Source organism: Elgaria multicarinata, chromosome 11, assembly GCF_023053635.1.
Source record: "Elgaria multicarinata webbii isolate HBS135686 ecotype San Diego chromosome 11, rElgMul1.1.pri, whole genome shotgun sequence".
Lineage (NCBI taxonomy): Eukaryota > Metazoa > Chordata > Lepidosauria > Squamata > Anguidae > Elgaria > Elgaria multicarinata.
In genome coordinates, this window is record NC_086181.1 from 26296895 (window position 1) to 26313268 (window position 16374).

The window sequence follows — 16374 nt, forward strand, 5'->3', positions numbered from 1 at the left end:
GCAATACTACAAGTGAGGTGGATCTTGTAATTGATGTTGATCACAAGCTAAATATGAGCCAACCGTGTGATGTGGCAACAAAAAAAGAAAAAGCTATTTTGGGCTGCATTAATAGAAGTATAGCTTGTAAATCACACAAGGTACTGGTTCCCCTCTTTTTGGCATTGGTGAGGCCTGATCTTGAGTATTGCATCCATTTCTGGGCACCACACTTCAAGAAAAATGCAGACAAGCTGGAGGGGGTTCAGAGGAGGGCAACGATGATGATCAGGGGTCTGGAAACAAAGCCTTATGAGGATAGACTGAAAGGACTAGGCATGTTTAGCCTGGAGAAGAGAAAATTGAGGGAAGGCATGACAGCCCTCTTCAAATACTTGAAAGATTGTCACACAGTGGAGGGCCAGGATCTCTTCTCAATCATCTCAGAATGCAGGACATGGACTAATGGGCTCAAGTTACAGAAAGCCAGATTCTGGTTGGACATCAGAAGAAAAAAACTTCATGTTAGAGCAGTACAGCAATGGAACCAATTACCTAGGGAGGTCGTGGCCTCTCCCACACTAGAGGCATTCAAGAGGCAGCTGGATGGTCACCTTTCAGGTATGATTTAAGGTGGATTCCTGCATTGAGCAGGGGGTTGGACTCAATGACTTTATAACCCCTTCCAACTCTACTATCCTATGATTCTCTACTATCCATGATTCTATGAAAATGATAATTGAGCAAAAGATTTCTATTTGACTCACACTTCCTAAAGCATTATATTAAAGGTGTGAAATATGTCCAATTTCCTGAATTTACTACATTTCTAATTTATTGTAAGGCTAGTTTTCTTAGGTTCCAGATCATTGTTTTCTAGCTTCCAGGTCATTCAGAGGGATTTTTCTGTGGGTTATCCAAGGCTGCAAACACAAAGACACTTCCTAGGTAAAAAATGTCATTAAAAAACATGGATGTTACCTCTGAGTAAAGATGAATAGGACTGAAAAGTAAGATTTTCTTTTTCACCCCACAGATTAACAACATAATCCACTGCATGTCTACTCTGAAGTAAGTCATATTGGTATCAATGGGATTTACTCATAGGATTGCAGGCTAAAGCGGTCAGGGTCATCTTCTCAAGATGGTCAGTCTTATCACCAAACATATGCATTTTGTATCTGATTCCAGACTAGAGCTATTATTTCTACTAGGGATGTGCTCTGCTTCTAATCGGACCGGTGAATTAGAAGTGGAGCGAGCGGCTTCGCCTGCTCTTAAGGCGGAGGCAAAGAGGATTGGGGGACCGGCGGAGCGTGGCGAAGAGGATCGAGGTGAAGGCGGATCCTTCGCCTCGATCCGGAGCTCCACCGGAAAGGTAAGTGGGGTTTACAAGGCCCTGCCGCTGTTGCTGTTGCCCATGCGGCGACAGCGGCAGGGCCCGGTAACCCCCCCCGCCCTCCTCTCCCTTACCTGCCTCCATCCGCGGTCTTTCGGCGGACCAGACTTCCTGGTTGAACTGCAGGCTCAATTGAAGATGCCGACAGACTGCGGATGGAGGCAGGTAAGGCCCCCCTCTCCCTTGGTCCCTTACCGGGCTCTGCCGCCGTCGCCGCATGGGCAGCGACGGCGGCAGGACCAGGTAACCCCCCTGCCCTCCTCTCCCTTACCTGCCTCCGTCCGCGGTCTGTCGGCGTCTTCAATTGAGCCCGCGGTTCAACCAGGAAGTCTGGGCCACTCCTGGTTGAACCGCGGGCTCAATTGAAGACGCCGATGGACCGCAGACGGAGGCAGGCAAGGCCCTCCTCCCCCTTGGTCCCTTTCCGGGCTCTGCCACCGTCGCCGCATGGGCGGCGATGGCGGCAGGGCCCGGTAAACCTCCCGCCCTCCTCTCCTGGCCTTACCTAGTGCCACTCCCCTCCACTGCGGAGCTCCGATTCGGAGCCGGAGCTCCGCGGCGAAGAGGAGCGGTGTATGGGCGGAGCAGCACAGAGCGGAGTGGGCTGATCCAAAATTTTTGGATCGGCCCACGGGCCGGAGCGGGGGATCTGCGCACACCCCTAATTTCTACTATCAATTTCATTATTTTATTTTATATTAATTTTAAATTTTATTGTGAATATCAACAAACAAAACAGAAAATACATTGTGAAAATGGGGGGGGGCATAGATTGTGTATATAGAATTATCATCATTCCATCATATAAACTGAAAAAAGGGAGAGAGTTATACAAAGGTTTCAAGAATAGTTGACCAAATATCTGTACATTTATCCTCTTTCAAGTTGTGTCTATATAACACTAGTTCAAAAGTTGATAATTTTATTAGGTCCTCGATCCATTGGTCGCTATTCTGTAGGGGAGAAATTTTGTTCAGATGTGACAAACAAGCTTTCATCAGTAATTATTTCTGTTATGAATTTATTAGTAAAAAAACAACAAATTATGTTGGCCATCCCAAGACATATGGTCCCTCGCTTGCTATTATGTTGGGCGGGAATATTGTTCCGATGTGACAAACATGCTTTCATCAGTAATTATTTTGTAATTAGCCTCCTCTTCAATTATCAAAAGGACAGTGATTAATTCTGCTGCTTCTCAAAGCCAATGTAGAATTTCAGAAGTCACTTCCAAAACTAATACCAAGGGATGTAATAAATATCACTGGTAACATTAAGAGTTAAGGAGAGGATCTTGGATACGGATGGGGAAACTGTTTTGCAAATGACTGGTGATCAATGCAATAAACTAAACTAGCATACTACTACTACTACTACTACTACTACTACTACTACTACACCATGGTAAACTTGATGCTGGTACTGCTTGCTTGCACGGGATGCAAAGCTTACATTGCCAACTGTAGGATCAGAAATCCTGATCCTCCACTTCACAAGTATCATCAATCAGGAGACCTCATCATTGGTGGCATTACTTCTTATGGTCTCCTTGTCTCTAGTCCAATAGCCTTCACTGAAGAAACCCAAAAGGCATTATCAGAGGAACTTATGTAAGGACTGTTGTTCGGTTCATTTCCATGTATGGTGCCATCAGAATGAGTATAAGAGAGTCTTAAAACTGTAGAATAGGGGTTTACTGGATTCGGCTGAAGGAAACATATATAAAACACACACACACACACACACACACACACACACACACACACACACACACAGTTGTAGGTTGTTCCAGCAGCTATTAAAGATCTGAATTTTCAAATAAATTTTTGGTTCCCTTTTACAGCTGCTATATGGATTAAGGGATTGTCTTCAGTTTTTAATGGTGCCCAATGTACAGATTTAGGAGTTTGCACATCACACAATGTGTTCCAAATGCAGCTATTTCAATAGAAACAGATACAAATAACAGGCTTGGATGTGAGTGCTTGGCCAGCTTTCTTAGAACTTCACTTTAAGATTCCTGCCTTTAAGAGGGCTATTTGGTTTGGTTCCTTAGCTCCCTGAATCTAGTTATCAAAAATCCTTTGATGAAGAACAGCCACCCCCTTATCTTTCTCAAAAGAGACAAGATCTACAATAGCTACAATAAGCCCTGTGTTATTACTTGTCAAGACATTCCCCTCAAGCCTGTGCAATGTGCTCATCTTGTTCTTTGGGGATTCCTAATCAAAATGGCTGCCAATTTTAGAAATTTGCATTTTGTTAAATATTGTACAGCCTAATTTGATGTGCCATCTTCTCAATAATTTGGGAAGATGGAGTGTTGTTTCGTTGTCTCACAGGACACATCCATGCAACAATCAGGAAGTGGAGTCTGTGGAACATGAACTCTTTTGTAAAATTGTTAATGGAGTTTGGCAGCAAACTGTTCCTCCCTTATTGGTTACATTACCAGACAGGCCAACCCAATTTTATTTTCAATATTTGTTGATAACAATACCATTAATATTTGCTCTGGTAATTTTATGTTGTTTTTGTACTATTATTATTATTATTATTATTATTATTATTATTTGGTACTATGAAGCTATGAGTGACTTCATATTGCAATGACAAGGTTCTTTCAATTTTTCCTTGTAGAACTATATGTTTTGGTTGAGGATATTTACGTTCTACATACAGTAAGTTTCTAAATTGCATCTCCTGACTGCAAATATACATTAAATTCCCTTTAATGTACATTAAGGAAATTGTGTAGAAAAGAAGTTCCCTTGTTACATGCCTTCTCACGTGTATTTGGGATGATAAGGCCCCACCTTATAATTGTCAAGTGATCCACAGAAAAACATGCATGTACACACAACCACACACACTGACTGTATGAATGCTGCCGCCACCACATTCAGCATTCATGCTATGAAAAGTCATTGCATTGAATCCACATTTACTCAGACTCAAAACAGAACCATTGAAATCAATGGAATTTAAGTGACTCATGTCTAATTTCAGTCCCACTGATTTCAATGGGTCTAATCGAAGTATGAGTAAATCAGAATACAACCCGTTGTTCCTTCTTATTCTGTTCAATGTCATCTTTGTCTTAGATTACTCTGATACAATAGAATTGCTTTTGGCCAATAATAGATGATAACGAAAGATAGTGTTGTGCAACATGACTGACACTGGAGTTGGTCAGTTGGATTTAGTTATAGCCATACGTAGGTGAGACAATTGAAATCAATCATGCTTAAGAAGATCTTGATTGGAAAAATCATGCCTAATTTGTCCCATTGATTTCAATAGGTCTACTCAAAATATAACTAAATCCGGATGTAACCCAGTGAATTACTGCAGCTGTTAAAGAACACATTAAAATGATGTTCCCTCACAGTACTAAAATATCTATTAAAAGGTACCTTCCCAAAAAATGAGAAACACAATGATGTGCTGAAAATGAACACTGATGTAGTTTGATTTTGTTCTTAGCGTAGGAGGATAGTATTTGTATGATGTAAGACTACTAAGGATGATGATGTGGAACATAGTGGCAATAATTAATGTATGTGTGGAATATTCTGCTGTTACAGAATGCAAGTTTCATTTTAGGGTAATTCCTAAGCATTTCCAGCACATTGTGGCCTTGGATTTTGCGGTAAAGGAAATCAATGAAAACCCTCAGATCTTACCCAATATCACCTTGGGCTTCCACATCTATGATAGCTATGACAATGCAAGGAAGACCTATCATGCCACAATGCTACTGTTGACTATGCTGGAAAACGTTGTTCCTAACTATGTATGTGATATCCAGAGTACACTAACAGCAGTTATTGGGGGACTGGATTCTGAAATCTCCTTATATGTGGCAAATATCTTGGATACCTATAAGACTCCACAGGTAGGTATTTGGGGAGCATGAGAATCTGCCACAACACTTAAGTTTCCCTTTCCTTTCCATTTTCTTGTTTGGAGGCCAAAATGGGTGCATCATTTATGAATGTCATCTGCTGGCAACAAAAAAATAAATATATTGTTCAGTCAGAAATAAAATACAATTGTTACTGTTCAAGTGCTTTGTTCGTTTGATAGCCATGGTGCTGAAATAGCAGAAAACTGTAATAGTTTTGCAAGCCTCATTTAAGCCATTCAGTATTTTAAACATTCTGCTTATTAATGCAATTTCATTCAGATATACTGCTCAATGAGCAGTACCCCGTACTTCCTCTGTGCCTCTGAAAGTTGCTGAAATAGCCTAGAAACATTGACCTGTTTGTTTCAGGAATTGCTAGTCCTTGGAGCTCTCATGGTCCATTCTATTGGTGCATGAATGCTGTAGGATACTACTCATTGCATTTGTCTTGGGAGGGATCTACACTATTGCTTTTAAAGCACTTTAAAGCACTTTGAAAACGTTTTGAAAACTGTATATGCAGCGTGTCCGGGCCCCCAACAGTTGTCAAAACTGTTATAAAGCGCTTTAAAGCACTTTAAAGCAGTAGTGTAGATCCCCCCCTTGATAACTGCGTATGCAGGAGTCTCTTCCGCATCCCCAGCTTCTATTATAATTCTGGTAGGAAGGAGAACCATTAAACCCAACACCACCATCACACACACATACTAAACCACTGGTGCTAATGGGAACTCTTCTCCATGCAACTGTGGCCTGTGGGGGGATGTGGAAAATAATGCCACATGTTGTTTGGCCCTCAGGATCCTCCCAGTTCTTTGACAGAATAAACTGAGGCCCCAGATTTTGTGGAGACATATGCAGGTAAGTCTCTATGAATTGGTGGCAGCAGAAGCAGTGCTCTCTCTGTGTATGTGTGTTTTACTCAATGAACTAGAACTGGATTTAGTCATACATAAATTAGACCCATAGAAATAAATGAGACATAAGCAAATCAGCATTTCTTTACATTCCATTGAATTCAATAGGTTTCACATACCTGAGTAGAGGGAGTAGGTGATCCTGGATTTACCTTCTTCTGGGATCATCTCCCATGTCCAAATGGCAGGGTGACATCTGAGATGGGAGGAGGGATGTCATGAAAGTTGAGGGGGCATTTTTTAAAAAGCTACAGGAGCTGGAGTGCGCAAAATGGAAATGCTACCCATTCGCCACACCTCAATTCTTCCTGGCCCAGCTCCTTCCCTCTACTGATTCCTGCTACTCGCAAGGAGGAGGGAAGAAGCCAGGATGGGTGACCAGAAAAAAAACCAAAGTCTGAATGCAACCATACTTAACACATGAATATACTAGATCATTATAGGATAGTCATAATTTTCTTAGATCAGACTGCTATCTAACCAAGCATTCCATTCCCAACCAGATGCCCCTTAAATGTATGTTCATTAAAATATATGTATAAAATGCTACTATGATTTCCTTTCCCTTTCCCCCAAATCTCTCCTTAGCTCATCTATGGCCCTGCTCCCATGATGAACACTAAAACCCCAGGCCTTCCCTTCTACCAGTTGGTTCCTCATGAAGCTCTTCAGTATGAGGGGATCCTCTCTTTGCTTCTCCATTTCAGATGGATGTGGATTGGGATTGTTGTTATGGATAACGATAATGGAGAAAGATTTCTACAAGTGGTAATTCCATTGTTTTCTAAGTGGGGTGTCTGTTTTGCCTTCATAGAAAGAGTCCCCAAATTAAGTTTTGACACTAAAATTAATGATGCATTTGTACAGGGGGCACAAATACATGATAATGTGATGGGCAGCAAAGCTAATGTAGTGGTAGCCCATGGAGAATCTTATTCCGCTGCATTTCTTCTCTGGTCTCCATATCTATCAGAACAAGAGGGTATCGTAAAAGAAGTCAAAGGAAAAGTATGGATAATAACAGCTCAGATAGAATTTACTTTACTTGTTCTACAAAGGAATTGGGATACAGAAATATTCCATGGTGCTATATCCTTCAGAATCCACTCCACTAACCTACCAGGATTTCAGCAGTTTCTTGAGAGCCGAAACCTGTTTAGCTGTAAAGAAGATGGTTTTATCAAGGATTTCTGGCAACAGGCCTTTGGCTGTGTATTCCCAAATAGTATTGTGGGCAGGGCAGATGGGGACATTTGCACAGGGGAAGAGAAGCTAGAGAGCCTTCCTGGATCATTCTTTGAAATGAGCATGACTGGACACAGCTATAGCATCTACAATGCTGTCTATGCAGTGGCCCATGCCCTGCATCATGCCATGTCCTCTTCTAGAGCTGCACACGGTGCCATGATGAATGGAGTGGAAGCCAAACATCAGAATCTTCAATTTGGGCAGGTAATGGACTCAGGTTCCTAATATGAATGAATACCTTTATTGAATAAGTCTTCTGACCATTTCAAAAATCACATAATCATTAAAAACAAACAGACTTTACTTAAAATTTATGATTTAAAATTTAAAAACAATATACAGTTCGTATATGATATATTATATATGATTAACAATTAATAAGACCCCTCGTATATTATAACATTTGATAAAAACTCATTAATTGATCCATTTTTTCTAATTCTTATATAACAGGGCACTCTATATTGTGTTTTCTCCTCCTCCAAAAGTGTTCCTATTTTTTCCCCCTTCCCTGGCCTAACTAGAAATAATAGAATAGTCCTTATTCCAATCAGTCAATATGCTTTCCTTTTTGTTCTTTGGGAATATATGTTATGACCAGTCTTATTTTACTGATTCATGTAGCATCCCCTCATGCAATCTCTGGGTCATATAGGATGAGCAGTTCTCCAGAAACCTTCTCTTAAGGGGGACAAACTCCATGGGGAGTTAAGTGGTTGCAAACCTGAGTTAAATGGCTGTGCTGCTGCTTCTTTTAATGTAGAATCTACAGTGAGCTACAATGGAAAATTCAGGTGTCTTCAACTTTTCTTTCAAGGTTCTACAGGTTCTTTCTGAACAAATTACAGAAATGATCTTCCTTCAATTAGTTTTTAAAGCATGCTTCTTTTTCAATTTAAATTTTGATGCCGTTTATGCTCGGTAAAATCAGTGGAACACAGCTTTACTTTGAGGCAACATTACTTGGGATGGGTGAACTCTTCTAAACTCTTGCCATTTCTTTTCATTCTAGCTCCAACCATTTCTAAAATGGATCTCATTTAACAACAGTGCAGGTGATAAAGTTTCCTTCAACCAGAATGGGGAGCTAGTTGCTGAATTGGATGTGACCAATTGGATTATCTTCTCCAACCATTCATTTCATAGGGTGCGAGTGGGGAGGATGGATCCTGAGGCTCCCCTGGGTCAAGCCTTCACCATTGATGAAGAGGCCATAACATGGCATGGCTGGTTTAATCAGGTAGGCTCCAATTGTCAGCTCTCTTGAAAAATAACTTGTTATGTACGAGCAACAGTCTTGAGGCTTACAATAATTTTATTGTACAATAATAAACACTTACAAAGGAAAGATATTGTGTGAATGAGGACCCACACAGTTCTGCTCTCCCAACAACTTTGTTTACAGAGATATTGTTGCAAGACATTTTAATGAGTTGATAGTTATATTTCTAATGTTTTGAACAAGTCTTTCCCAGAAATTAGAGGTCTTGCAATATCCAAGAGTGGAAAGCATTTGCAATTTGGTACATCCTGGACCAAATGACAATGCTTGTAGATAATGTATCTGATTCACTGAGAAGGATGGTTAAATTCTAGAGACCAAAACCATCTGTTGCTCCTTGTTCTAGCATGGGGCTCAATCAGAAACTCTCTGCGGGTTCTATTCACTGTAGGTCTCGGCAAGTCAATGACATGACTCGGAAAACCCTGATCTAAGAGTCCCCAGATGAAAAGATCCAACTGTGCTTTGTACATATGTTGAAATGTACTGTTTCTTTTTCAGAGTAGAAATTGACTATAGGGAAAATTGAGTTTCAAATGCCTACGATGATTACTAGAAAAATTGAAGAATTCCCAAATGTCTGTTCAAGTATTTATGAAAACTTATGTCTTCATTATTATTATTTTTAAAGAGAGAATTGCATACTTCCCAACTGGCAAATGTCCTCTGGGTGGGATGCAATGATAAAACTGAAAAACTGTATCATACTCAACAACAGCAACACAATGACAATCTAAAAAAAGCCCCAATATTGAACATTTTAAATACGTTAAATTAATGTTTTTATTTTAAAATTTCAACAAATCAAATACTAAAAATATTAAACAAAGAGAACATTAAAATATTGAACACATTGGGTAGGCAAGGCATCAATAAAATTAATAAACAATGCAAGAATTGAAAGTTTTAATTCCTGATTAAAGAGGAATAGGGCCCAGAGTCACTTTGGTAAAATACAAATGGGGCCTCAGAGATTACGGATTCCAAGCTCCGAATTCCTTCATTATATTGATTCTTTTCTTTTTTCCAAATAGTCTCAGCCTCTTTCTCAGTGTACTGCAAGTTGCCAACCTGGTTCTCACAAGAAAATGAAGGAGGGGGAGCCATTTTGCTGCTACAATTGCATCCCATGTCCAGAAGGGAAGATTTCAAACCAGGAGGGTAAGGAATCTATCTATCTATCTATCTATCTATCTATCTATCTATCTATCTATCTATCTATCTATCTATCTATCTATCTTTCTATCTTTTAAACAGTTATAAGAACAGTATAGCTGTAATTGCTAGGCACTTTGAGGAGACTGTTGCTTGTAATCACTCAGAACTTGATGCTACAGTTATCGCAGAGCCTGGTGAGGTGTCCAGTGCCTCATCTGGTCATGTTTCCTGGGATCAGTTCCAGTTGTTTCAGCCTGATCATATGGACAAGACACTTGAATCACATTTAAGCTTGACCCTTGTCCATGTTGCCGAATATAATCTAGCAGAGGTGGATTGATTGGGTTGGCCCAGGGGGTGGTAAATGCCTCACTCTGTCAGGGGGTAGTGCCTGCTGTCTTGAAAGAGGCTGTAGTGCACCTTCTCCTGAAGAGGACCTCCCTGGACCCAGAGGTTTGTGAGAACTACCACCCATTGCTAATATCCCCTTTTGGGGCAAGGTGCTTGAGCATGTGGTGGCTGGGCAGCTTCAGACATTCTTGGAAGAAACAGATTATCTGGACCCTTTTTCAGTCTGGTTTCGGGCCAGGGCATGGGACTGAAATAGCTTTGGTTGCTCTGACCAACGACCTACTCTGGATGGAAGATAGGAGGAGTGCTATCCTGTTGATCTTCCTGGATATCGTGGTGGTTTTTGATACCATTGATCATGGTATCTTATTGGACCTCCTATGCAATATGGGAGTAGGAGGCACTGTGTTATGGTGGTTCCGCTCCTACTTGCAGGGCCAATTCCAGAGCGTGGTAATGGGGGATTCCTATTCCACCCCATGGCTATTGAGCTGTGGTGTGCCACAGGTGCTATTCTATCGCCCATGCTATTCAACATCTATATGAAGCCACTGGGAGAGATAATTAGGAGTTTTGGGGTTGGATGCCATCAGTATGCTGATGATTCTCAGCTCTACTTCTCCTTGTCATCAGAATCAGCTGGGGGTGGGGGTGGGGTGGAAGTACTGGACCAGTGCCTGGAGGCTATAATGGGCTGGATGAGGGCTAATGAACTGAAGCTGAATCCTGATCAGATGGAAGCTCTGTTGGTTGGTGGTTCCCTAGTCTAGGAATTGAGTAGGCAACCTTTTCTGGATGGGGTTGAGCTCCCTCAGAAGGAGCAGGTGTGTAGCTTAAGAGTACTCCTAGATCCATCTTTGTCATTGGAGGCCCAGGTGGACTCTATAGCCCAGAGTACTTGGGGTCAGCTTGGCTGATCTGCCAGCTACAGTCTTTCTTGGACAGGGATAACCTAGCCACAGTAGTGTATCTTCCCAAGATGATTCGGAAGTTGCAGCTAGTCCAAAATGCAGCAGCTAGACTGCTGAGCAGTGCATCCCACAAACACTGATCTTAAAGGAATTGCACAGGTTGCCTACATGCTTCCAGTTGGAAGTCAAGGTGTTGGTAATGACATTTAAAGCCCTAAATGGTTTAGGACTTCAACACTTGAGAGAGCACCTCTCCCTATATCTGCCTGCTCAAGACCTGAAATCTATCAGAGGAGCCCGTCTTCATGTCCCACCAATGTGAGATAATCATCCTTCACCTTCCCTTGACAATCTTCCTCTGCGACTGGCACGTTTCTCTTGCTGCGGTCTTCAGCTTTGGGAAGCATGAGGATCCCTTTGCCCGGACCTTCCCTGGACGAGGAGGACTCCGCGTGTGCAGCAAAGATGGCCGGAAGTCGAAGGCAGCCCCGGGCCATTGTTGCCCTGCTGATCATTCCCCTGGCTATGGCATTGCTAGCTGGTGCGCAGGAAGGCACCTCTTTTGGGGAGAGCTGCCTGGCCCATTTCACAGCTGGCTTGCCTGAGTTTGTCCCGGATACGGACGCCTCGGTGCAGAACGGCGCCACCTTCTTGTCCTCGCCGGAAGTGGAGCAGGATCGGGATTATTATTATTATTATTATTATTATTATTATTATTATTATTAATTTATTTATTTATTTATATAGCACCATCAATGTACATGGTGCTGTACAGAGTAAAACAGTAAATAGCAAGACTCTGCCGCATAGGCTTACAATCTAATAAAATCCTAGTAAAACAATAAGGAGAGGAAGAGAATGCAAACAGGTACAGGGTAGGGTAAGCAGGCACAGGGTAGGGTAAAACTAACAGTATAAAGTCTGCACAACATCAAGTTTTAAAAGCTTTAGGAAAAAGAAAAGTTTTTAGTTGAGCTTTAAAAGCTGCGATTGAACTTGTAGTTCTCAAATGTTCTGGAAGAGCGTTCCAGGCATAAGGGGCAGCAGACGAAAATGGACGAAGCCGAGCAAGGGAAGTAGAGGCCCTTGGGCAGGCGAGAAACATAGCATCAGAGGAGCGAAGAGCACGAGCGGGGCAATAGTGTGAGATGAGAGAGGAGAGATAGGAAGGAGCTAGACCGTGAAAAGCTTTGAAGGTTAACAGGAGAAGTTTATAGTGGATTCTGAAGTGAATTGGAAGCCAATGAAGAGATTTCAGAAGCGGAGTAACATGGTCAGAGCGGCGAGCCAAGAAGATGATCTTTGCGGCGGAGTGGTGAACAGAAACCAACGGACTGATGTGAGAAGAAGGAAGGCCAGAGAGAAGAAGGTTGCAGTAGTCCAACCGTGAAATAACCAGTGCATGAACAAGCGTCTTGGCGGAAGAGACAGACAAAAATGATCGAATCCTGGCAATATTATACAGGAAAAAACGACAAGATTTAGCTACTGCCTCAATATGAGGAATAAAGGAGAGCGAGGAGTCAAATATAAAGCCAAGGCTACGAGCTTCCTTGACCGGAGTAAGCGTAACATCATTGACAGTAAGAGAGAATGAGAGATGAGGAGAAGGTTTAGGAGGAAAAACGAGCAATTCAGTCTTTGCCATATTGAGTTTCAGACGACGATGAAGCAGCCAAGCTGAGATATCTGAAAGACATGCCGCGATACGATCGTGAACATCAGGAGAAAGTTCCGGAGATGACAGATATAGTTGTGTATCATCGGCGTACAGATGATATTGGAGGCCATGAGAATGAATAAGCTTGCCCAATGGCAACATGTATAAGGATTGTGTGCGGGCCTGTCTGCAGGCCTACCCAGTGAAATTTTAGAATGTTTTTAGAATGTTTTTAGGATGTTTTAATCATGTATGCTATGTTTTAAATCAGTTTTTAATGTGTTTTATTTTCATTGTTGTTCCCCGCCTCGATCCAAGTAGAGAGGCGGGTAAGAAATAAATATTATTATTATTATTATTATTATTATTATTATTGGGAGAGGGCTTTTTCTGTTGTGGCACTCCGGCTGTGGAATGCCCTCCCCCTGGAGGCCCAATTAGTGCTGGCACTGGCACTGGCACTGGCGCCAACATTTTCATTTCGACACCAGGTTAAGACATGGCTTTTTAATGAAGCCTTTGATGGCTAAAGCCACCAGTCTATACACTGTCTTGTTTTAATTGGATTTTACTGTTTTAAAATTTCATATTGGTTTTAACATATTAATGGTTTAATTTGTTTTAGAATTCTATATTTATTGTTCTATTTTATATGTATGATTTTATCCAGATGCTGCCCTGAGATCCCTGTGATATAGGGTGGGATATAAATGTTTAAATAAATAAATTTATTGTGTGCTTGTGATAGGTCAGATACATTTTACAAAATGCGATTTACCTCCAGGGGGGCCCTCCAATGCTTTCTGGACATTATAGCAGCTTGATTGTCAACACAGACAATGTTAGAACAGATTATATCACACTTTGGATAAATTTATGGAGAATATCAAGAACCCTGTATAATGGAACATATAGAACTTGCACAAAAAGAAAATATTTGTATGAACCCACATGAAAAGGACTGGATTTTAATCCTGCAAAGAATCAGGAGGCTGAAGCCCTCGTATGGGTACAGGATTTTAGCCTTGTGTAGAAATGTCCTCAGTGATGATTGGGAGGACTAAATAAATCCAGCAAATAACATGACAAAAACCATTGTTGGGTGGTTCTAGTGATACATAAAGAGAGAACACATCTTCCAAATATGGTGTCCAGCTTCCTTACTAAAAGGCATATCAAAATTGCATTTTTCATTGGCCATTGCTTCATGGGGACCTAGCAGCCTCTGTTCATGGCATTGTCAACTTGACAGCAGGAAGCTATTTTGCTGAGTTCTTGTCTCTGAACACCATTATTAATCTTCAACTATTGAAGAATAATATAAAGGGTGACCATATGAAAAGGAGGACAGGGCTCTTGTATCTTTAACAATTGTATTGAAAGGGAATTTCAGCAGGTTTCCCTTATGTGAAATTCCCTCTTCATCACAACAGTTGAAGCTGCATAGGTATACAAGAGTGATGAGATACAAAAGAGGGCAGGGCTATAAATTGTTAAAAATACAGGAGCCCTGTCCTCCTTTCATATGATCCCACACGTTATGAAATTTAATGACAAAGCAAGGCATTCCAAGATGGGTAATTATGCAAATCCCCCCAGGAAGTGACTGAGAAGCCACTGTGCTTTATTTACCACACCATGAAGATGAGAACAAGGCCAAAGATTTAAACCAGCCACTGCCATATTTTATATCATGAGTAGTGACAATATACATTGATTTCCATGGAGAATGTTTAGATGCATGGATTTTTAAAATATATTTATAGCATTTTCATGTGTGTTGTGTGTGACCTGAAGACCACCTCTTTTCTTTTTTCAGATGCAAATGACTGTGTGAAATGCTCAGCCAAAGACTATCCAAGCAAAAAGCAAGATTTCTGTATTCCGAAGAGAATAACTTTCTTACATCATGAAGAACCTTTAGGGCTCAGTTTAACTGCATTTGCTCTTTCCTTTTCTTTTATCACAGCTCTGGTGCTGGGGGCATTTATGAAGCACCACAATACTCCCATAGTCATAGCCAATAACAGGAACCTCACCTACACTCTCCTCATCTCCCTCCTGCTCTGCTTCCTTTGCGCATTGCTTTTTATTGGCCATCCTCAGAAAGTGACATGTCTCCTCCGACAGACTGCCTTTGGCCTCATCTTCTCAGTGGCTGTTTCATGTGTGCTGGCAAAAACCATCATGGTAGTTCTGGCTTTCATGGCCACCAGACCAGGATCCAGGATCAGGAAGTGGTTGGGGAAGGAGCTGGCCAGCTCCATTGTGCTTTCCTGCTCCCTCAACCAAGTAGGCATCTGTACTGGGTGGCTGGCAACCTCTGCCCCATTCCCAGATGAGGATATGCATTCAGGGACTGAAGAAATTGTGTTGGAATGCAATGACGGGTCCGTGAGTCTGTTTTACTGTGTCCTGGGCTACATGGGCTTCCTGGCAATGTTGAGCTTGACAGTAGCTTTCCTTGCCAGGAAGTTACCCGACAGTTTCAACGAAGCCAAGTTTATCACTTTTAGCATGTTGGTCTTTTGCAGTGTGTGGTTATCCTTTGTTCCCACCTATCTGAGCACCAAGGGAAAATACATGGTAGCCGTGGAGATCTTTTCTATCATAGCCTCAAGTGCTGGGTTGCTGGGTTGTATCTTTTTGCCTAAATGTTACATTATTGTGTATAGGCCTGAGCTGAACAACAGGGAACAGCTAATCAGAAAGAAATTCTGAAATATACCCGGCTCTAGGTAGGGATGGATGAACACAGCCACGTTCGGCTTTAATGGATGCTTGCCAAGCTGCCATCACTGCAAGCCCCTGTTGTCAGTGCTACATGCCCTTCTTTGCAGCTCAGTGAGTGCCTGATGAGGCTGCGAGCCCATCTGCCCTGGTCCACAACCTCCATCATTGTGGATAATAGAGGCTCCAGTAATCAAATATCTCCTAACTTGTGTAAATTTACACAAGGTTAAGGTGTTGTTCACTCCTCTAATTTTGCATATATGAGGCCTTTACAGCCACTATCCAATGTTGCAATCATGTCCTGGGCCAATGAGCTGTACATCTTAATGAAGGCAAGGTTGGTCTGTGTCTCAAGGACCAGGTGACATTGGAAAGCATGGAAACCGAGGGAAGGACCTATCTGAGCACAGAGGAAATCACTGTCGATGACCTTTACAAAATTAATCTACTTCCAACCTTTGACAACTTCTAATGTTGTCTTCTCCTTGCCCTTGCTCCTGTCCTGAAATGGAAGCCTCTGTCCCACCAGAATGTGAGGCAGAATGCTAAGATTTCATTGAGCCCCTGTTATTGGTCCCTCAAGGACACTGGAGCCATAAAGCATTCCTGGTGAGGAGCATCACAGAAGCAAGGCAGTGCAGGATTGTGTTTAAATATTCTAGGAACTCAGGACTATTGGCTGATGATGATTTATTGAGACAGGGTTGAAATGGTTTTGCTGTCCCCAATAAATTGAGAAAAATCACCTTTCAAATTCACACCGTTTTTGTATATTTATTTGTTTGTTTGTTTATTACATTGTTATACTGGCCATTAGCGAAGTGTA

General features: G+C 41.7%; 1 protein-coding gene across 1 annotated transcript; it reads left to right on the forward strand.

The window, feature by feature from the left end:
* Positions 1-2779: 2779 nt before the first annotated feature.
* On the forward strand, positions 2780-15536 carry LOC134405601 (vomeronasal type-2 receptor 26-like). Its single transcript, XM_063136842.1, has 6 exons — positions 2780-2988; positions 4985-5276; positions 6794-7657; positions 8466-8693; positions 9770-9896; positions 14635-15536. The coding sequence occupies exons 1-6, from the start codon at positions 2780-2782 to the stop codon at positions 15534-15536; spliced, it is 2622 nt and encodes an 873-aa protein (XP_062992912.1).
* Positions 15537-16374: the final 838 nt, after the last annotated feature.

Bases quoted from the DNA above. Each gene is read 5' to 3' on its own strand.
- LOC134405601 (XM_063136842.1), top strand. From the start codon at position 2,780: ATGGTAAACTTGATGCTGGTACTGCTTGCTTGCACGGGATGCAAAGCT. The intron at 2,989-4,984 runs GTAAGGACTGTT...GTTTCATTTTAG, and splicing joins GCATTATCAGAGGAACTTAT to GGTAATTCCTAAGCATTTCC. The intron at 9,897-14,634 runs GTAAGGAATCTA...TTCTTTTTTCAG, and splicing joins GAAGATTTCAAACCAGGAGG to ATGCAAATGACTGTGTGAAA.